Here is a 22,304-nt window from a genome sequence, read left to right as displayed (position 1 = left end):
AGACAGTTTCAAAGGATTCATGTTGAAAAATGCTTTCCACCTCCAGAGAAAGAACTGATGGAGTCTGAATGCAGATTGAAGCATAATTTTTTTACTTTCTTTTTCTTGCTTTCCTTTTTTGCAACATGACTAATATGGAAATATGTTTTGCATATCACATTGCTTGCCTCCTTAATGGGGAGGGGAAGGGAGGAGAAAGAATTTGGAACTCAAAAAAAATTTTAAATGAATGTTTAAAAAAATTTTTTAGGGAGAAGCTAAATATTTTTTTCTGGTTAGGCAATGGGGTTACGTGACTTGCCCAGGTCACACAGCTAATAAGTACTGTGTGTCTGAGGCCATATTTGAACTTGGGTCCTCCTGAATCCAGGTCCTGTGCTCTATCCACTGCGCCACCTAGCTGCCCTGAGAAGCTAAATTTTTTTAAAAATCTTGTTCAATAATATAGAACCATAGATTGTCTAAGATGAAAGTTACTTTAGGTATCATCTATTCCAGAGCTTCTTAACCTTTTTTTTGTTTGTTTGTTTTTGACCCTTTTGGAAGTCAGGTAAAGGCCTATGAACACTTTCTCATAGTAGTGTGTTTTAAATGCATAAAATGAGGTTACAAAGGAAGCCAGTTACATTGAAATGCAGTTATCAAAATTAGAAGAAAAGAAAAACTTTGTATAGCCCAGGTTAAGAATCCCTATTCTAATCTAACATCCTCATGTAACATATGATGGAACAAACCGAAGCACAAAAAGAAGAGGTCACACAGTTCTAGGTCCAGTGAGAGTAGCAGTGAGTGTAATCTGTAGTAAAGGGGCTCAGGGTATTTGATGGAGAGGGAGGAGAAGAGTGAGCTTTCATTGGCTGTTCCCTTATGTAAGTTTTCTAAGTCAGATGTTCTAGTTATCAATAAGACACTAACTACCTATGTTATTTTGAATTTTAGCTATCAAATTTTCTGATTTCTCTTAATACATTTTAGGATTGTGGTACTAATTTTTCTTCATATATATGAATTTAAAATATTTGTCTCTACATTTATTGATAATTAAATATATTAAACCCTCCTGGATAAATTATAAATGCATGTTTATACTTAACTTTTCATTGGTATTTAGATTAATTGTGTGAAAGAGAGGATTATTTTTGTTGATATGAGGACCAGATGTCCATGGTGAAAGAGTAAATAATCATTGTTCCCCCTTTGCCACTTCCAGACTCTGCCTGTATCATCATCACTTACTCTCCTCTGAAGTGTATTTGATCCAAATATATATCAGTCAGGAGTCTCATAGATATTATCTACTGACCCCTGAGATATTCCGTTCCTTAATGAATCCAGTGCTTGACTCACAAGTCTTTCTGTCTGCCCTCATACTAGTGCTCTTCAATGAAACTATCAAAACTCCTCCAGAACTCCCTAACTAAAAGAAAAAAAAGTTTAAAATAAATAATAAATTGAAGGGCAAAAAAGCTCCCTAACTTCCCAGTTCAATTCTAATGACCTAATCCTCCACCTCACTTTAGTTAAGAAGCATTGACCTAGTTATCCACAAGTGTCCCACTTCCATGTTCATGAGCTCTGAAATTCCTTTACCTGATCATAATCTTTTATCATTTCAACCCTTTCGTCTTTCACCCTCCATTTCTTTCTTTTTTAAAAAATATTTTATTTTTTCCCAATTACATGTAAAAATAACTTTTAACATTCATTTTTAAAATGTCGAGTTCCAAATTCTCTACCTCTCTCCCCTTCCACTTCTTTAGATGGTATAAGCACTTTGATATAGGTTGTACATGTGTAATCATGCAAAATATATTTCCATATTAGTTATGTCATGAAAGAAAACAGACCCAAAAAAAACCGTGGGAAAAAAAAGTAAAAAATGGTATGCTTTGATCTGTATTCATACTCCATCAGTTCTTTCTCTGGAGCGGAATAGCATTTTATATCACAAGTCCTTTGGAATTGTCTAGTGTCATTGTATTGCTGAGAATAGCTAAGTCATTCACAATTCATCATACAAAGTTGCTGTTATAGTGTACAATGTTCTCCTGGTTCTACTCACCTCACTTTGCATTATTCATGTAAGTCTTTCCCGGTTTTTCTGAAATCATTTTCTTCTCCCTAGGTTATTATGACATACTTCTTTCCTGATTTTCCTCCTACCTGACTTCTCCTTCTCAATCTCCTTTCCTTGATCTTCCTCCAGGTGCCCCCCAAAGGTCTGTCCTGGATCATTTTCTTTTCTCCCTCTGTATATCATTTGGTGATTTCATTAGCTCCAGTTGATTTTATCTATACAAATGATTCCCAAATTTACTTATTTATTTCTAACAAGGATGGGGAACCTGTGGCCTTCTAGGTCCTTAGGTGAGGCCTTTTGACTGAGTCCAAGTTGTACAGAACAAATCCTTTTATTAAAGGGATTCTGTGAAGTTTGGATTCAGTCAAAGGGCCACACTTGAGGACCTAGAGGACCACATATGGCCTTGAGGCCGAAGGGTTCCCCACCCCTGGTAACACCTCTCCTGATGTCCATATTACCATCACCACCTGCCTATCAGACATCTCTAACTATATGTTCTGGGGATGAAACTCAACATGTTCAAAACAGAACTCATTAAATTTTCCCCAAAACCTACCTCTGTCCAAACTTCTCTATTTCTTTAGAGGACACTATCATCCCAGTCACTCTCAGTGTTATCCTCTACTTCTCACACTCATCCCCCCATATCCATTCTAGTGTCAGATCTTATTGTTTTTACCTTCATAGTATCTTATATATGTTCCCTTCTGTCATAAAGCCACCTCCTTTGAACAGGCAATAATCACTTCTCACCTGGACTGTTACAGTAGCCATCTAATTACTTTCCCTGTCTAGTCTCATTCAATCCAATCTATTCCTCCAATCAGCTGCCAAAGTGATTTTCCTAAAGTACAGATTTGAACATGTTATTCCCTCCCTACTCACCAAACTCCAGTGACTCCCTGTTACCTCCAGGGTCAAATACAATATCCCATTTGGATTTCAAAGCCCTTCATAACCCGGCCCATTCTTACCTTTCTAGGCTTCTGACACTTTACCCTCCCCCAAACATTCTGTAATCCAGTGACACTGTCCATGTTACTAAATCCTTGAACCTGATACTCCATCATCCAACTCTGCCTTTCCACTGATTGTTCCCCATGACTAGAATGCTCGTGGTCCCCTTTCCTTCATCTTTGTGCCTGAGGTTGACTGGATGTTGAGGATACTGAAGACAGCTTTGTATTTTTTGTTAATCTGTAACATAGAGCTAAGGCCTGGAATTGTATTTCCTTTGATTAAAGGGAACTCTGTGATGAGGAAACTGTGTCTCTGCAGGTCAGTAACTTCTCTGTAATTTACAGTCTTAGAGAATTGCCTGGGCTACTTGAGAAGTTAAATGACTAACCTGAAGTTACTCAATAGGATGTGTTAGAGGTGTGATTTCCTGGCTCTGAGGACAGCTCTCTACTGTACTATGCTGCCTCTTAGTTAATCTATAATGCTTATGAATAGTTCTAACATTTATTTTTCAGGATAAAAAAAATTTTGAAATTGGTATATTCTGTGGCGTATCCTTGAATATACCAATTAGTGAACTATGAAAATATAAAAAATATCAAGATTAGGTCTTCGGCTCAATTAAAAGTGATTAATTGTAAATTAACAATGTAAATCATTAAAAAAAACTATGTACATATTCGTATATTACATATTTTTAGGTAAATAGTACTGCATTAAAGGTAAACAAAAGATTTGTGTGTTCTGAGGATGTCTTTGAACTTTTAATTTCCTACGTTTCTTTATAAGGCTGATGTTAAAAGATGGAACTGACACTATTTTCTAGGCCAAATAAACTATTTCTGCATATAATTTTTTTTTTCTTAGAGAGGTTGGATGTGTTCATTATACTTTAGATCAACTGACCTCTTGTATGTCCATATATATGAAATATAGGCCATACTATATAACAAGGTTCTCCTCTGAATGGTATTGTGGTAATTTGGTTTTGGAAGTAGAGGCCCTATATTTGAATCCCAGCTCTAATTGTCACTGTGTATGACTTTGAGCAAGTCACTTGGCTCTTCTTGGCTTCTATTTCCGTGTTTGTAAAATGAAAGGGTTGAACTAGATGACTTGTAAAAATTCTTCCAACTCCAAAATCCTATGTTCTGCTTTGGTATGTCATGGAGTAGGGCGTGGAGGGACAGGGGTCAGGGGGAGAGGATCCTAGCATGCAAGCCTTAGCACATTTTACAGCACTGGAGAGGCTTCAGATGCATCCCCAGTAACATACTTTACCTGCTGTCTGAAGACTTAACCTGAGACTCATCACCATCAAGTTATTCATTATATGATGAAGTCTTTGGCCATAATGACGCTTGAAAAAGCTAAAATACAAAATAGCTTTTAGTCTTATGTTGACTTCCTTCTACTTCTGAAGTGTGATAGTGGCAAATCAATTGAAAATAGAGCACAGGGTAACAAGAAACACAAATGATGAGGAGTAGATATGTTGCTGAATGCACTAATAGAAGGAATAACACTAGCAACGTAGAAAAAACCATTTATGACTGTAGTTCAGTAACTTTTGGGGATGTATATCTAAGAATACAGTACTGGTGCTTAGTGAATACTAACAATCTGACTTAACTGTGAGTACATTTTAGATTTTGGGGAGGCGGGGAATTGAGCAGTGAGATAGGGAATTATAGGAAAATTATGTATTTTAAAAAATATTTATTTACTTTTTCCCTCCTTTTCTCCCACCTACATTCTCCCTAATCTCATATTCTTGTTCTTCAGGTCCACATGAAGGATGTTATGTCAGCTCTATGGGTTTCAGGGTTAGACTCCAGTTATTTACGGGAACAGATGTTGAGTGAACCATTAGTACGGGAGATCGTCAAAGAATGTAGCAATATACCACTCAGCCAACCACAACAAGGAGAAGCAATGCTAGCATCTTTCAAACCCAGGGGTTATTCTGAATGCATAGTAACTGTTGGTGGTGAAGAAAGAGTGTAAGTAATTGGTATCAGTTGCCTGAAAAGTGACTTAAAGAATATTGTTTCCTATGTAAAATAGAATGCAAAATGTTTATTTTTCTATTTGAGTCTCTAAAATATGTAGTACTTACCAGTTTTTTAGTAATACTCTTTGAAGATATGAAATTTGGTTATAATACTATGGTCTAAAGGAAAAAAATGCAAATGAATTAATTTCTATATGTGTTCTTTAGCTCAAGGAAACCAACAGCAGTGATGCGTTGTATGTGCCCACTTTATGACCCTAATAGGCAGCTCTGGATTGAATTGGCCCCATTAAGTGTTCCAAGACTTAACCATGGAGTACTCTCAGCAGGTATCTATTTTCTATTAAATGTTACTTTTTGGCACAAGATAAAATGGTGTGCAGTTGCATCTGAATTGTTCAGTATGGTGCAGCTTTATAAAATGTAATATTACTCAGTAAATATTAAGTGCCTATTATATGCACTATGCTAAGCACTGAAGATACAAATAGAATGAATGAAACAATCCTTATTCTCAAGGAGCTGACATTCTTAGGGGGGAGACAACAAACACTTATTAAAAGCATGCGAAGTTAAGATAAGGAGAATTACTACAAGTAACTATAAAGTAGTTAAGACAGGGTAGTTTGGGATGAAGGGCAAAAGCAGATAGATTAAGAAAGATTTTGTGCAGAAGATGATGCTTGAGCTTCGTCGTAAAAGAAGAGTTTGGAGATGAGGAAGGAGTACAGTCTAGGTATAGCAAATGGCCATTGCAAAGGCAAAAAAATGGGAAATGGAGTATCATGGGTGAGGATCAGAGAAAAAGTAAGTTTGACTAGATCAATGAGTGTGGGCAGGAGGGAGAATGATGTCCATTGAGGTTGGAAAGACAGTTTGAAGTCAAGTTCTAAAGAGCATTAAAGCTAAACACAGGACTTTTTACTTGACCCTTGAGGCAATAGGAAGCTGCTAAAGTTGATTTAATTAGAGTAGTGACATGGTCAGATCTGTACTCAAGGAGAAAATCATTTTGGCAGCTGTGTGGAGTGTGGACCAGTATGGGGAGAGGCTTGAGGCAGAGACCAATTAGAAGGCTGTTGTAATAAGACAAACAAGAGGGGATTGAAGAACTTAACTGGGGTGATGGCTAAATGAATACAGAGGAAGGGGCAAGATGCAAGAGCTGTTATAAATTCAGAAATGGTGTAAATTCAGAAATGGTAAGATTGCCAGTTGATTGGTTCTATGGGGTTAGGAAAAGTGGATAGTCAATAGATAACACTAAGATTACAAAACTGAGGTACTATAAAAATAATTGCGTTTTCAACAGAAATAGGAAGCTTGGAAGAAGGGAAATTTGAGGGGACATTTTAAACGTTTTTGAGTTTAAGATTTCTTCAGGATATCCCTTTTGAAGATGATTTTTGAAGTGAAGCTTAGAGAAGAGAACTGGTGCTGAATATATAGACCAGTGAGCCCTCTGCATAGAAATGATAATGAGCTTATGGGAATTAGTTGATGAGATCACAAAAAAAAAAGAGTAGAGAAGAGAACCATGGTTAGAGCCTTGGGTAACATCCACAGTGAGGACTGTGATATGGCTGATGAGCCAAGAAAGGAGACTTGATACATAATTGAAAATATCCAAAAGAGAAGAGGGTACTTGGTATTCAATGCAGCAATTAGTTTGAGAAGGATTAGGACTAAGAAAGGATTATCAGATTCCTCAGTTTAAGAGATTATTGGTAACTATGGAGAGAACAGTTACAGTTGTAATGAGGTAAAGAGCTAGATTTCAAAGGTTTGAAAAATGAATGAGAAGAGAGGAAGCAGAGACAAGTACAAATGGATTTTTTGTAGGAATTGGGTGAAGAAAGATATAGGACTACAGATTGAGGGTATAGTGGAGTCAAGTAAAAGTTTTTTAGGAGTGGGGGGACCTCATCTATAATTGATATCAGTCTTCTCAAAGAGGAGGGAGAAAAGGGAGGGAGAGAACTTGGAATTCAGAATTTTTTAAAATGAGTGTTAAAAATTTTTAACAAGTAATTGGGACATATTTAATAAAAGAATAATAATAAGTTAAAGAAAAAATAAAAATCTTTCCTGTAACTTTAATAAAGGATATAGCTTCTTCTCTATGTAAAGAAGAAAAAAAAGAATAGGGGAGACTTGGTTATACTACATCTAAGAATACAATTCGGGCTTTTAAAATGAAGATAAGGAAGTAAGGACCCGGTACTCATTAAGTGTCATATATAAAGCTGGGGAGGGGAGAGGATGTTTCTTTGATCTGAAAGAATCGTTTCTATCATATTGCTGATGCTAGATTTTTCATTTGTAATTGGGCATTTTCATCACTATATAGTAAAATCTTAAGTCATAAAACTTCTGTAGGATCTTTGATTTAGAGCCAGAAAGGACTTTAGTTGTTGTTTATAAATGAGGAAAGTGAAACCCAGAGATATTAGGTTTAGCCAAGGTCACAGGTCACATAGGTAGTAAGTGACAGAGCTGGGGTTTGACTCCAAACCCAATACTCTTTGCACTGTACCACTCTGCTTCCTATTGTAGGGAGTTCCCTGGGAGGAACTTGCTCCACTGATGCAGGTTGGTACCTCTTTTATAAAGAATTGCATGGGACACAGAGACTGGGACTTGCCTGGGCCTGTGTGTGCTAGAGATGAGACTTGGATCCAGGTCTTCCTGACACTGAGGACTGCTATTTATCCACTTTACTGTGCTGCCTCTCAGTATCTTTGTTTGAAACCCTAAAATAACTTAAAAAGTTTTTGTGAGGAAAAATGTGAAAGTATTTTAGAAATAAGTGTTCTTTAAATGGAAGACATTTTATATAGTTTTCTTTGAAATGAGATTCCAAGCTTTCCCTTCTCTCAAGATGGTGGACAAAAAAATCCCCAAAGGAACCAAAGGAAAAGAAGGTCCTAAAGGAAAAAAAGGAGAAAAACAAGAAGGAAGATGTGGCTGAAAAGGTGGTGAAAAAGCCCTGAAAGACTGCAGTTGTAACCCAGTCCTAGCCTGAGGGATTGGTCAATACTCTAGGTCTGCAATGTATTCCAGGAGAGCCATGTACAAGTGGAAATATGCTGCACCAAAAACCCAGATTGAAGGGAAGAAGAAAGAGAAGGTGCCTGTTACTATCTCAAAGCCAGTTGGTGGTGATAAGAATGGAGGAACTCTTGTGGTAAAGATTCGCAAAATGTCAAGGTATTACCCTACTGAGGATGTGCCTAGAAAGCTGCTGAGTCATGACAAAAAGCCCTTCAGCCAGCATGTGAGGAGACTTTGATCTAGCATCACCCCGGGCCACTGGTCATCACAGGGGCAAGCGAGTGGTTTTCCTGAAGCAGCTGGCTAGTGGTTTGCTGCTGGTGACTGGACCTCTGACCATCAACCATGTTCCTCTGAGAAGGACCCATCAGAAATTTGTCATTGCCACCTCTACCAGGGTTAACCTTTCAGGTGTAAAAATTCCAAATCATCTTACCGATGCTCACTTCAAGAAGAAGAGGCTCCGTAAACCTAGACACCAAGAAGGAAAAATTTTTGACATAGAAAAAGAGAAATACGAAATTACGGAGCAGCACAAGGCTGATCAGAAAACAGTGGACTCTCAGAACCTGCCCCAAATCAAGAAAATTCCTCAGCTCCATGGCTACCTGTGCCTCTGTATTCTTTCTCTCCAATGGAGTTTATCCTCACAAACTGGTGTTTTAAATGCCTTGCACAGAACTCTCATTAAAATATTTGGAATAACTATAAAAAAAAAAGAAATGAGATTCCAAAATTAATAGCAACTAAATGTTAAAGCATTAGAATACAAATGGTATCTATTTCTTGGCTCATATGTATATGAAAGTGATCCTATTGTACATATTATCCAGCCCTTTCTTATATATGCTAATAGGAAAAGTTGATGCTACCATAGCCCAGCTCTCTTTATGAAAGTATGGTAAAGACTATAGATTCTCCAGAATAATGATTTTGAATACATAAAATACAATACATAGTATTACAAGGGAAAACAATTAAATTTAACTATAGTTACCAAAATTTAAAAAAAAAAGTCACAGGCCTCCAGTTAACATTATAGATCTATGATATTAAGATAACATTGTGCATGCTTTATGAATTTATATAGAAGTCAAATGTTTTCATGATTGAAAAGTCTTTATCTCAAATACAAGCTCCTGAAGTTGAATTATATTGAAATCCAATATTGAAGACTTTGGAAACTTTGTAATAACAATATCCAACAGAAACTTGTTTCCTTGGTAGTTTTTTCCATACCAACCTAAGTTTTGAAATGCACCTTATCTGCCTGGTATGTAGTCATTTAACAGATGCTTATTGATTCGAAATAGAAGGATCATAATGGTACATTGTCTCTCAAGCTTTATCTCTGTAACACTATCTTCCTATCCTGACAGACGTCCCTGATATCATTCCTCTGTAAATTAGAGACAGTTTCCTGGAGGAGTTGGTTTTGTAGGAACTATCTGAAAGATAGAAAAGGAGAGAATAGAGCAAGTTAGGACAAGGCATAGTTTATAACTTAAAGATAAGAGTATAATGTTTATAATTTGGAAAAAATGGAACAGATATGCTTGCAAGGAATTTAGCACCGTGAATAGAGATCATGGGAGATACAAGTGAAATAATATTCTTTAGAACACTAGTTCTCAAAATATGGTCCAGGGGTCCCCAAGACCCTTTCAAGGGGTCCATAAGGTCAAAACTATTTTCATAATAACACTAAGACATTTTAATTTCTAATATGGTAAATATTGGTAGATATAGGCCATATAAACAAAAGCTCTGACCGGTCCTGAATAATTTTTTAAGAATGTAAAGGAGTCCTGAGACAAAAGTTTGAGAACCACTGCTCTTGAATGGCATAGTGGTGTGCGTTTGAGTCTTGGTCTGCATCTCTGGGCTTTGATTGCTACTGAAATGATCAGCAATTGGAGGAGGAAGTGGTAATATTGAAGACTTAGGGAGCCAGAGTGTGGAATATTGTTGATTGTCAGTCAGTAAGCATTTGTTAAGCACCTACTATGTGTCAGGCACTGTGCTGAATGTTAGGGATATGAAAAGTAAAAGACAGTTCCTATTGTCAAGGAACTAGCAGTCTAATGAGGGAGATAATGTGCAAAAAGCTATGTACGAGCAAGATATATGCAGGATAGATTGGAGATAATCAAAAGGGAAGACAGCAGAATTAGAGGAGATCAGAAAAGGCTTCCTGTAGAAGGTACTTGAAGTAAATGAGGGGGGGAACGCATTCCAGACATGGAGGACTGACAAAAATTTACTGGAGTACAAACATAGAGTGTCTTGTGCAAAAAGCAGCAAGGAAGCCAGTTTCAGTAGAGTGCTGGGGTGAGGCATATAAGATGTAAGAAGACTGTAAAAGTGAGGGGAATAGGTTATGAAGGGCTTTGAATGCCAAACAGGATTTTACATCCAATCCTGGAGGTGATAGAGAGCCCCCAGAGTTTATTGAATGGGGCGGCCCCCCAGGTTGGGGGAGGTACTCCTATCACCCAAGGAGAAGAGGGTGATCAACATTGTCAGAGGCTGCAGAGAGGTCAAAAAGGGCAAGGATTGAGAAAAGGTCATTATATTTGGCATTTAAAAGATCATCAGTAACTTTGAAGGGAACAGTGCTATCCAAATGATGAGACTGGAAGCCAGACTGTTAAGAGAGTTAAGACAGTATCAAAAAACAAGTGAGAGGAAAAGAAGTGGAGACACATTCTAGACAGCCTTCTCAAGAAGTTTAGCCATAAAATGGAGAAGAGAGGTAGGATGATAGCTCTCAGGTCTAGATGAATCAAATGAGGATGTTTTCAGAATTGGGGAACATGGGCGTGTTTGTAGACAGTAGGGAAGTAGCCAATAGACAGGAAGAGGTCAAAGATAAGTGTGAGTGGGGATGATGGAGGGAACCTTTTAGAGAAGATGGGATTTACCTGTGCATGTAGAGGGGTTTGTCTTGGCAAGAAGTGCCGCCTCTTTGTATGAGACGGGTAAAAGCATAGATAGTAGCAGAAGGTATCTGAGTGATGTGAGATGAGGAAAAGGGAGCTCTCAGCAAATAGTGGCTTCAGGTTTTTTTTCGGTAAAATATGAGACAGGGTTCTCAGTTGAGAGAGTGGGGATAGGGGAGACTTTGAGAGGTTTGAAGAGGGCCAAAAAGATTGGGAAAAGCTGCTGTTGGGAGTGGGATAGTGAGTTAATTAGAGAGCTATAAAAGGATTACCTTGCCATAGTGAGAGCCCAGTTGAGGTTACATGACAAATTTGTAGTGGACCTACTCAATCCCAGTTTTGTGATTTTTCTCCAGCTTCGTTCAGCAATACATATGTGGAGGTGTGATTGTTCCAAGAGAAATATATAGTTTATGTTAAAGTTATGTTAACTAGGACTAAAATCAAAGATGTTATTGGAAGATTTAGGTTGCAGATTTTTATCAAATATAAATTTTGAGGCTTCTATTTTGGTTTTACAGAAGGATTTTTATTTGTATTTGGGGGCCAAGATGAAAATAAGAAGATCCTGAGCTCAGGCGAAAAATATGATCCAGATTCTAATTCATGGAGTGCATTACCACCAATGAATGAGGTAAAAATAATAAATCACTATTTCTCAGTGAATTTTTCCTAGATCTTTTCTTTCCCTTGGTTGAATTTATAATGCTTTTCCAGCAAATTACTGTACAACAGTAATAAGTAAGCAAAAGCCTGGCCAGTAAAACCTCAAGGCTCATGCTACCACCAATTAATTCCCCAACAAATTCAATGGGAAATAATAGCTGACATTTATTTAACACTTAAAGTTTAGCAAGCTACTCTTCATATGTTATTTCTTTTGAGCCTCGTAGCAACTCTGTTAGGTAGGTACTATAGGTATTATCCCCATTTTACAGATGAGGAAACTAAGTAAAGAAAAGTTAAATGATTTATCCATAGTCACATACTAAGTGTCAAGAGAGTGGGATTGAACCGCAGATATTCCTGACTTCAAGTCTAGCGCTCTAGCCACAAGAGCCTGACTGTGCCTCTCTTAGGTCTGGACAGTACCTGTGAACATAGCTCTTTCCAACCCAACAAATCAGCCTTCAGAGTTTCCTTTACTAAGTTGGTAGTAATAATGTCAAAACTTTTTCTAGCTGTAATCCTGCTTTCCTTCTGCCTCAGCTAGTGATTTCTCCAAGATTAATACTTAATCATGTTCTCTTGAGAAACTATTGCACTTGAATCCCCATCTGTCTTTAATAAATCATAGAATCATAGAACTGAAAAGGGACCTTAACGTCCAACACATACCTGAAGTGTCAGTCTCTTCTACAACATCCCTAAGGAGTGATGATTTAATGTCCATTTAACCTCCAATGATAAGTCATTCCATTTTTGAACAGCTCTAATTTTTTTATTTTATTTTTCAAATAAAAATCTTTTTTCCTCCCTCATCCCAATTGAAAAAGAAAAGAAAATCAACCATGCATAGCCGAGCAAAACAAATTTTCACATTGGCCATGTGTAAAAATGTGTTTCTTTCTGCATCTTGAGTCCATCACCCCTCTGGAGATGAGTAACATGCTTTACCATTCTTCTGGAATTGTGATTATTACATTAATTAGAGTTCATAAGTATTTGAGTTATTCGTCTTCATGGTGTTGTTAGTATAGTATAAATTGTTCTCCTGGTTCTGTTCATTTCACTCTTCACACAAGTCTTCCCAGGTTTCTCTGAAACTATCCCTTTCATCATTTCTTCTAGTACAATAGCATTCCATTACATTCATATACTATAATTTGTTCAGCCATTCCTAAATTGATGGGCAACCTCTTAGTTTTCAGTTCTTTGCTACCACAGAAAGAACTACTGTAAATATTTTTGTATGGATGGATCTTCTCCCTCTTTTTTTGGTAGTAGTGTAGTGATGTAGCTGGGTCAAATGGTGTGCATAGTTTAGTAACTTTTGAGAAGTGTCAAAATTACTTTCCAGAAGAACCAGCTCTAGTTGTTAAGAATTCTTTTCCTTAGATTGAAGTGAAATTTGATCTCTAATTTCTCCCTCATGTAGCAGTTAAGACCAAGCAAGCCAATGTAATCCCTCTTCTACATAATAGACCTGCAGATGTTTTAATATTGCAAGATATTTAATACATAATATAACAATAATGTTACCATTCCCCAGAGTCTTCTCTTCATACTAAATATTTCCAGGTCTTTTAATCATTTCTTATATGACAGAGTTTGAGTCCCTTTACCATCCTAGTTAACTCCTTTTGGACAGTTTCCATTTGTCAAGGGCTTCCTGAAATGTGGTGTCCAGAACTATATATCATATTCCAGAAATAGTTTGGCCATGGCTAATTAAATGCAGTTACTATCAGGTTTTTTGTTTTCACACTCTTGAGATATAGATATAGATATTGATAGATATGTATATATTGATAGATATGTATGTAGTACTATACTACCCCCTCTTAATCTGTCACCTTAAGAGAGGCAGTTTTAGGTTAGATATAAAGAAAAGTTTCAGATAAATCAAGAGCTGTCCAAAAATGGAATGAGCTGCCCTTAGTGGTGATGGTAGTGGTCGGTTTCACATCACTGGTGGTTTTCTGACAGAGGTCAGATGACTTCTTATTGGGATGGATGTTGTAGAGAAGATTTCTGTTTAAGTACAAGTTAAATTAGATGAACCCTGAGGCTCTTTCTTCCCCTGAGATTGTCTGTTTCTGTAAATCTATTCCTTTTCAATAAAATGGATCCTTAGATTCAAGGAAATTTGAAATAGTTTAGAGGATTCCATAGAAGAGAATAGTAATGGAATATGAATTTTGACTTCTGACCCTGATACTCCCTGTGACAGAATGAAATTAAATTTTAAAATGATGTTACATTTAATATTGTGACTATTAACTTTCGTCATCAGTTTTCTGAGCTCATAACCATACCAGATGACTTTTATACAGTGCTTTTACATAACTATGAGGTAAGTTCTGCGGGGTGGGGGAGTGCGCACCCATTTTACATATGAGGAAGCTGAGGTTTCAGAGAGGTTGTGGCTTGTGCATGGTCACACAACTAGTAAGTATTTGGAGATGGGTTTCAAACCCAACTTTTTTTTTTTTTACATTAAGGCCAATCCCTGTTCTTTTTACATTATAATGCTTCTCTTGAGTATATAGTTCACAATTATATGACTTATTTTGAAAATGAAATTATTTCTTTGGTGTCCTTTTAGGCAAGACAAAATTTTGGAATTGTGGAGATAGATGGAATGCTATATGTTTTGGGTGGTGATGATGGTGAGAAAGAGCTGATTTCCATGGAATGTTATGATATATATTCTAAAACCTGGACAAAACAGCCTGATTTGACCATGGTTAGAAAGGTAAAAACTGTACCTTGCATTAAGCACTATTGAACTATTTTCTCTGAAGTCTCTGCTTTTGTGACAAATTCATATTCTTCATCTCCAGATAATTATTTTGACATTGCTTGTAGAGGAAGCCTTTTCCTATTGGAACCCAACCTTAGGATTTAATAGGTATAAACCAAAATAGCAGACTCTTTTAGAGTTTTAGCCCAGTAAGATGTTAAATTCACTCTATACACATTTAGTAACCAAATGTGGACACGGTTGTTTTCTTAGGGAGAAAAGTGCTGAAAGAAATTGGTTTTTTTTACATCTAGAATGCCACAATTACACAGCAAGTATATTCTGAGTAAACTCAGTGACTCATTAGGAGTTCTTAATTTTTATATATGATAATGTATATCCATTTCTTCACTTCTGCTTTGTCCCAAGATAATGGCTCTGTGTGTGTGTGTGTTATAGGCAAGTATTGAGATAAAATGGTCCTGAACATTTGTTGAGGCTTATGTCATAACCTGTTCTCTCTCTGATGATCAAAATTACGCACATTACTTATTGAAACATATTTTCGATTTATTGAATTTTAATGATGGCGACAGTATAGCTTTACTTTTTGAAACTACTACATTTCTGAAATGGCTCCTTGCTAATAGACAATTTTAAATTGGCAAGTATTACATTTGATGAAGTTTCTTTTCTTTCTTTTAAGATTGGCTGCTATGCAGCTATGAAAAAGAAAATCTATGCAATGGGGGGAGGATCATATGGAAAACTTTTTGAATCTGTGGAGTGTTATGATCCTAGGACCCAGCAATGGACTGCTATTTGTCCATTAAAAGAAAGCAGGTAAGCAAAAGGTTTTTTTTTAAACTTTGTTTAGAAAATAAAATTAAGTATCTCAGAGTTTATGTTAGTCATTTTAAAAGAATTCTTATCATCAAAGCACGTTTTTGTGTTAAGACTAGCTTGTTTAGCTTATGTTCCATTTCTCTAGATAGATTTTTTTGTTTGTGCTTTTTAAAAATAGGATTAAGATATTTCTTAGAGAATAAAATATGCCATTGATTGCATAAGAATTAGGAACCATTTCTTGCTTCCTTATTTTTATAAACTGCATATATATAAAATAGTGAATGTAATAAGCACATATGGCAGAAGGAAGGGAAAGTAAGGTACCCAGGGAAGAGACAAGGGGCTGATATGAATGGCTATTTTGGTGAATGGTTATGCTAATGAAAGTCGTATTTAACTTGTGAGAATTGTGAAGTAATCATCTACGAGTAAGTTTCCTAGTATAGCATTACATTTAATCTTAGTTTGTACATCTTAGGAAAAGTGGGAAGAATAGAAGATGCAGTAACCAAGACCATTTTAAAAAGGGAGAGAATTTAGAGACAAATGATAGTGAAGACTTAACTGTTTTTAAGGATCTAGATTTCTTAAAAGATTTATGTGGGGAAAATGTGATCAGTTGTTGTCAACATTCCCTGAGAAGAGAATTGGAAAAATTGTTTTTTAAGTTTTTAAAAACATAAGTAAATTAGGTTAGAAAAAACTGAGTATCATTGCTACTTAAGCAAGTTACTAATAAGATTCTCCTTTATTAGGCATCCATGTAGGAAAGACCATTGCTTATAATGTCTTACATGATAAAAAGTTCTCTGTGGAATAGATAACCTTTATGTCTTTGCTAACCTTTTATGAAACTACAACACAATATGAGTAGTACTAGATAACCTGTTCTTACCTCATTTTACCTGTCACTTAAAATCAGGTAAACTTCTTTGTTATTCCTATTGCCTTTATTCTCCTGCCCCCTTCCTAGTCTACTTCTTTCAACTCTTCTCATAAGTTAAGCTTTAATCAAGTAATAGTAATTCTACTCCATCTTTCATACCCTCAAATTCTTCTTGACTCTAGTTCTTTCAAATAATAATAATAGCTAATACTTAGTGTTTTTAAGTTTTCCAAAGAACTTTATGTATATATCTTATTTGATCCAACTCAGATTTTACTTTAAAATGCTAAATGTGAACTGTCTCACACATTCCTTATATATTTAGATAGTTCTTGTTTTATGTTAATTATGTTGTCTGAGTCTCAAGGAATTTACAACTAACCAAAATAATGGAAACTGATGTTATTAGTATAATGCTTTGTACACTGGGTGTTCGATAAATAATAAATTAGTTGGAGAGTAGGGGTAATTTCTGACTTTCTGAATACTTCAGGTAATAATTCTCACTAGACTCTTGAGTGTTTCCTACATTTTTAGTCCATCACACAAACTTTAGGTCACATTTTACATTTGAAAGCTGATGATTTGCTTTTCTGTAATATTAATCATGTGAATAGTATTCATTCAGTCCATAAGCACACAAAAAAAGAAGGAAAATCACATGTTCATCAGAAAACTTAGCACTTTACAGAATTAGAGCAAGCTGGAGACTTAAGGTAACTGGTACAAACCAACATGTGTGTTTAGTATTTAACACTGTTCTTGGCTTATTAGATTTGGGGCTGTAGCTTGTGGAGTTGCCTTGGAACTCTATGTATTTGGTGGAGTCAGAACTCGTGACCAAGAAAGTCAAACCAATGAGATGGTGACATGCAAGTCAGAATTCTACCATGATGAATTCAAAAGGTAAATTATCTATTCATGGTTAGACTATATCCTTCATAAGAATGTTAAAGAGTGGTGCTACCTTGGAAGTTGGAAGAACACTTTTGTCATTACTTGTGTGACACTGGACAGAACACTTATTTCTCTCAGCTTTGTGTGACACTGGACAGAACATTTACTGCTCTCAGCCCAGGTGTCCTTGTCTGTAAAATCTAGGGATTTGCCCAGATTATAATCTTAAAATGTTAATTATTCTGTGACATTTTTTTAAAAATGGGGGGTTTTTGGGTATTTTATTTTGAGAGAATGTGTATACCTGTACTTGCACTTAACAGGTCTCAAATATATAGAGGATGTATAGTATGTTTGTTTAAACTATCAATGACTATAAATATTCAGGAACAGCTAAGTGGCACGGTGGATAGAGTGCCAGGCCTAGAGTCAAGAAGACTAATCTTCCCAAGTATAAATGTGACCTTAGACACTTACTAGCTAGTGTGACCCTGGGCAAGTCATTTAACCTGTTTGCCTCCATTTTGTTCATCTATAAAATGAGCTGGAGAAAGAAATAGCAAACCATTCTAGTATCTTTGCCAAGAAAATCCCAAATGGCATCGCAAACAGTCAGACATGACTGAGATGATTGATCAACATTTTAATTTTGACTTTGATCTCAAAGTTTACCAGGAGGGGGTGCTATAGCACCGAGTTGAATTCCATATCCTTAGAAAGGGGTACAAAAGTAAGTTATTGTGGTGGTTTCAAAACCGTTCATTAAAGGTACAAAAGTCCTAATGAATTTGGGGAAGATTTCATTTTAATAGTTTTAAGTCATTTTTCTCTAGTATAACTGTGAAGCCACATTGAAAGGGAAATGGACTACTATTTTAGTTAGAAAGGTTTATACATGTTTTAGGGGGTTTAAAAAGGGCATTGAAGTCTTTAACTCCAAGTGTGCCTTAGACTCAGAGCATAATGTCTGCTAGCCAAAGGTATAAAGTGATACTTGGATCATTTCCTGAATATTTCCAAGATAATTACAATAACGAGCAATGGTAGATCAAGTTTTCATACCCTATTAAATATGTAACATATCTAATATAGCAGTTTCTACAATAACATATCCATACTATTCCTGGCATGTACCTGCAACAAGAGTTCTTATTTTTTTTTTTAGGCATAGACCCTTCCGACAATCTGGTGAAACCTGGAAATCTTCAAAATATTTTTAAGTGCATAAAATAAAAGCTATAGGATTAACAAAGAAACCAATCAGATTAAAATACAGTAACAAAAAATGTTTTTTAAAAACAAGTTCATAGAGCCCAGGATAAGACCCCCTTGCCTAGATTCTTAAAGGTTCTTCTTGTTGCCCCAAATTCTTGTCATTGCTTCTCATTCTTACACATTGAACTTAATCATATTTTTATCTTGTTGTTGGCCAACTCCTACTACCCACAGTTAATTCCTCCTTGCCTCTCTCAGTATTCCTCTGTTATATTTTTTTATTGTAATAGCCTTGTCTTCTAACGATAACAAAATATCCTAGTCATGTTGTTCCTGTTTGTAATGTGTTCTGGACCCCTTTTACATAGAATAATGTAAAGAATGTTTGTGTTTTCTAAGTGTCAGCAAGGTATATTCATATAAGACCTGTAATTTTTGTGTGTGTGTGTGAAGCAGTTGGGGTTAAGTGACTTGCCCCAAGTCACACAGCTAGTGAGTGTTATATGTCTGAAGCCAAATTCGAACTCAGGTCCACCCAACTCCAGAGCCAGTGCTCAATCCACTGTGCCACCTAGCTGCCCCAAGGTATATTCATATAAAAGAACTCAAATTTTATATTTCTGCTAATAGTAATTAGATAATGAGTGGCTGTTATTCATGTAATAGCTCTATGTGTGATCCGTATCCGTCAATGACAGGGTTGCATCTGTACCACTTTGCTTTTAGAATCACCCATATGGCTTAAACTGGTTGGTCCTTCAAGGTGCTGAGTGTGTGCTGATTTATTTTTAATTTAATTAGTTTCATTAATAGCTCTGCTTTAAATACTTATTTTGTGCCATTTATTATGCTTTTCAATTACTATTCTTAACTACCGTCCTTCCAAACTTTTAGCTTGAACCTTTATTTCATAGTTTAGTTCCATTAAATAACATGCTAGGTGTTAGGGGAGATATAAATATTAAATAAGGCATGGTCCTTTTACTCGTGAAGCTTGCAAGGCACTTTACCATTTTCCTGTACCTTGATGTGTAAATGTAGCATGTTGTTTCCATTTTTCACTTTTTGTTCCACTTTTTTTCATTGTTCATTCAACAGTCAGAAAAGATGTAGCTTTCTGCCATCTTTTTTATTATTGACCTTTTTCATTAGAACTAGAATTTTAGAGTTGACATATAATAAAGTAAAAATATTTCTCACATTAACCGTTTCAAAAAATATATGTCTCTATTGAGTCCCATCACCTTTTTGTTGAGGTATCAGTAGCATGTTTCATCATCATTCCTCTGAAATCATGGTTGGTTATTCCATTGATCAAAGTTGTTTGTCTTTACATTGTTGTTAAAGTGTAAATTGTTTTGCTTACTTAATGGCATCATTTTATAAATGTTCTCCCATGTTTCTCTGAAACCATCCCTTCATCTTTCTTATAGCAACTAGAATTCCATTGCATTCATAATTATGTGTTCAGCCATTCCCCAAAACTGTTGGGAAAACTGGAAAGCAATCTGGACAGAAATTAGATTTTATGACACCATATACTATATGTTCCAAATCAGTACATGATTTAGGTATAAAAGGTTGCTGATTGAAGCATGTTTTTTTCATTGTCTTTATTTTTCTTGCTGTTTTTTGCAACATGACTAATATGGAAATATGCTTTGCATGCTTTCATGGGTATAATTTATATCACATTACTTCTCAATGAATGGGAGAGGAGTAGGAAGGAAAAAGAGAATTCATAACTTTAAAAAATTTAACTTATGTTAAAAATAATACACTTGTTTTGTTTTTTTAAGATATAAAAGATCATTTAATAAACAAATCGGAGGAGCAAAGAAGTTTTCCTTTTGGATCTAAGGGTAGGGGAAGAGTTGATTATCAGAAAAGGGATGGAGAGGATCACACAAGATAAAATGGCTAGTTTTGATTACAAAATTTTTTTTAAAGTTTTGACAAACAAACCTAGTGCAACTAAAATTAGAAGGGAAACATTTAATGTGGGGAAAATCTTGGCAGCAAATTTCTCTGATATCTCATTTCGAATTTATTGAAGTAATAGCCATTCTGCAGTTGATAAATGGTTAAAGGAAATGAACAGCAATTTTCCAAGGAAGAAATCCAACCTATCAACAGCAATATGAAAAAAATACTCTGAATCACTAAAAGAGATATATATATTTGATCCACTCTGCTTGATCCCTTATTCCCATTCCCCTGAACCCTCCAACATCCCACTCTAAAGCTGCATACTCTTTCCACCTTGCTTTCTGGAATGTCTGCTTCATAGACAACAAACTTGCTTTCGTCTTAAATCTCTTCCTTTCTCACCCTTTTGTCTTCTGGCCCTCACTGAGACCTGGCTCCCTCCTGATGACGCTGCCTCTCTGGCTGTTTTTTCCAGTATTGTCACTCATCTCCAACTCACTGGTCAAGGTGGGGGAGTTGGAATGTTCCTTGCTCCCCGTTGCCACTTCTAAGGTTGTCCTTCTTTGTAGACCCTCATCATCTCTTGCCTGGGCTACTTCAGTAGTCTACTGGTTGGTTTTCCTGCCTCAAGTCTCTCACCTGTCTATGCTCTACTCAACTGTCAGAATGTTCTTCCTAAAATGCAGGTTTAACCATGTCACCCCCTACTTCTTAAACTCCCTATCATCTCCAGATCAACTAAAAAATTCTGTTTGGCATTGAAAACCCTTCATAACCTCCTCCTCACCTTTTTTTTATACCTTACACCCTTTCTCACTCCCCAACATACTGTTCGATCCAGTGACACTGGTTTTCTTTCTGATCCTCCACAAGTCACTCCTTCTGTCCTCTTGAGCATTTTCCTTGCCCATCCCCCTATATGGAATTCTCTCCTTCATCTGTGCTTCTTGGTTTACCTAGCTTCCTTCAGTTCCCAGCTAAAATCCTACCTTCTACATGAAGCCTTTTGCAACCCCTCTTAATTCCAGTGCCTTCCCTCTGTTAATTATTTCCAATTTATTCTCTATATAACTAGATGTACATAGTTGTCTTCATCTTGTTTCCTCCATTAGACTCTGAGCTTGGGCTGTTTTTATGTTTCTTTGTATCCCCAAGTACTTAGCATAGTGCTTGTCACATAGGTGCTAAACAGATATTGATTGATTGACTAAATTCACAGAAGAGGTGGGACTTCAGCTTGGCTTTGGAGAATGGATAGCATTTAGGCAAGAAGAGAAAGAGGGACCAGGGCATTACAGGCCAGGTAAATGCTTAGGTTGGGAAATGGGAAATAAACTTAAGTGATTTATTCATTGTATTGTGTAGAAGTGATATTTAAATTTTATTTTGAATGTAATTATGGCAAATGTGTTGTAGAGTTTTGAAGTTTTGAAAGTGAAGTTGGGGAGAAATATGCCTATTTTTCCTTTCCCATTAGAATCCTTGAAATCTGGAGTTAGACTAGATCTGAAGTTGTCTAACTTGATCTGTCATCCAACATATTTTTTGGAAAGGCTTCAAGATATAACCGATAATGTTTTGACAGTGACTTGGGTAAATCTTGTGTGGACTTAGACTTTTCCAATACCTGTCTGGCTGTCATGCCTCTTCTTTTGACTTTTTTTTTGTTTGGTTTGGTTTTTTGGTTTGTTTGTTTGTTTCTATTTTTTTGCTAGGTAGTAGGGTTAAGTGACTTGCCCAGGGTCACACAGCTAATAAGCGTCAAGTGTCTGAGGCCAGATTTGAACTCAGATCCTCCTGACTGCAAGCCGGAGCTCTATCCACTACACTACCTCGCTGCCCCTCTTTTGACTTTTCTAAAAAGAAATGCATTTTCTTTCAGATGGATTTATCTTACTGACCAAAATTTATGCATCCCAGCAAGTTCCTCCTTTGTTTATGGAGCTGTTCCTATTGGGGCCAGTATCTATGTGATTGGAGATCTTGATACAGGTTAGAATGTTAACGGTGCATTTTGTTGAAACTATTCCTGAATGATTTTTAGAATATTTATTTATATTTGTTCATTT

General features: G+C 36.2%; 1 protein-coding gene and 1 pseudogene across 1 annotated transcript in view; both read left to right on the top strand.

The window, feature by feature from the left end:
* The window catches only part of GAN (gigaxonin), a 76,280-nt gene that overhangs the window by 39,089 nt on the left and 14,887 nt on the right, over positions 1 to 22,304 (top strand). Inside the window, exons 4-10 of the mRNA XM_020992643.2 lie at positions 4,829 to 5,046; positions 5,265 to 5,386; positions 11,575 to 11,687; positions 14,322 to 14,471; positions 15,166 to 15,302; positions 16,969 to 17,100; positions 22,118 to 22,227. Of these exons, the coding sequence (XP_020848302.1) occupies positions 4,829 to 5,046; positions 5,265 to 5,386; positions 11,575 to 11,687; positions 14,322 to 14,471; positions 15,166 to 15,302; positions 16,969 to 17,100; positions 22,118 to 22,227 (982 nt within the window). The remainder of the gene's footprint in view (positions 1 to 4,828; positions 5,047 to 5,264; positions 5,387 to 11,574; positions 11,688 to 14,321; positions 14,472 to 15,165; positions 15,303 to 16,968; positions 17,101 to 22,117; positions 22,228 to 22,304) is intronic.
* Positions 5,397 to 9,228, top strand: LOC144455847 (large ribosomal subunit protein eL6 pseudogene; annotated as a pseudogene).

Source organism: Phascolarctos cinereus, unplaced genomic scaffold (assembly GCF_003287225.1).
Source record: "Phascolarctos cinereus isolate Bilbo 61053 unplaced genomic scaffold, phaCin_HiC Scaffold_2;HRSCAF=192, whole genome shotgun sequence".
In the NCBI taxonomy this organism is placed as follows: Eukaryota; Metazoa; Chordata; class Mammalia; order Diprotodontia; family Phascolarctidae; genus Phascolarctos; species Phascolarctos cinereus.
This window is presented reverse-complemented; position numbering and strand designations above follow the sequence as displayed.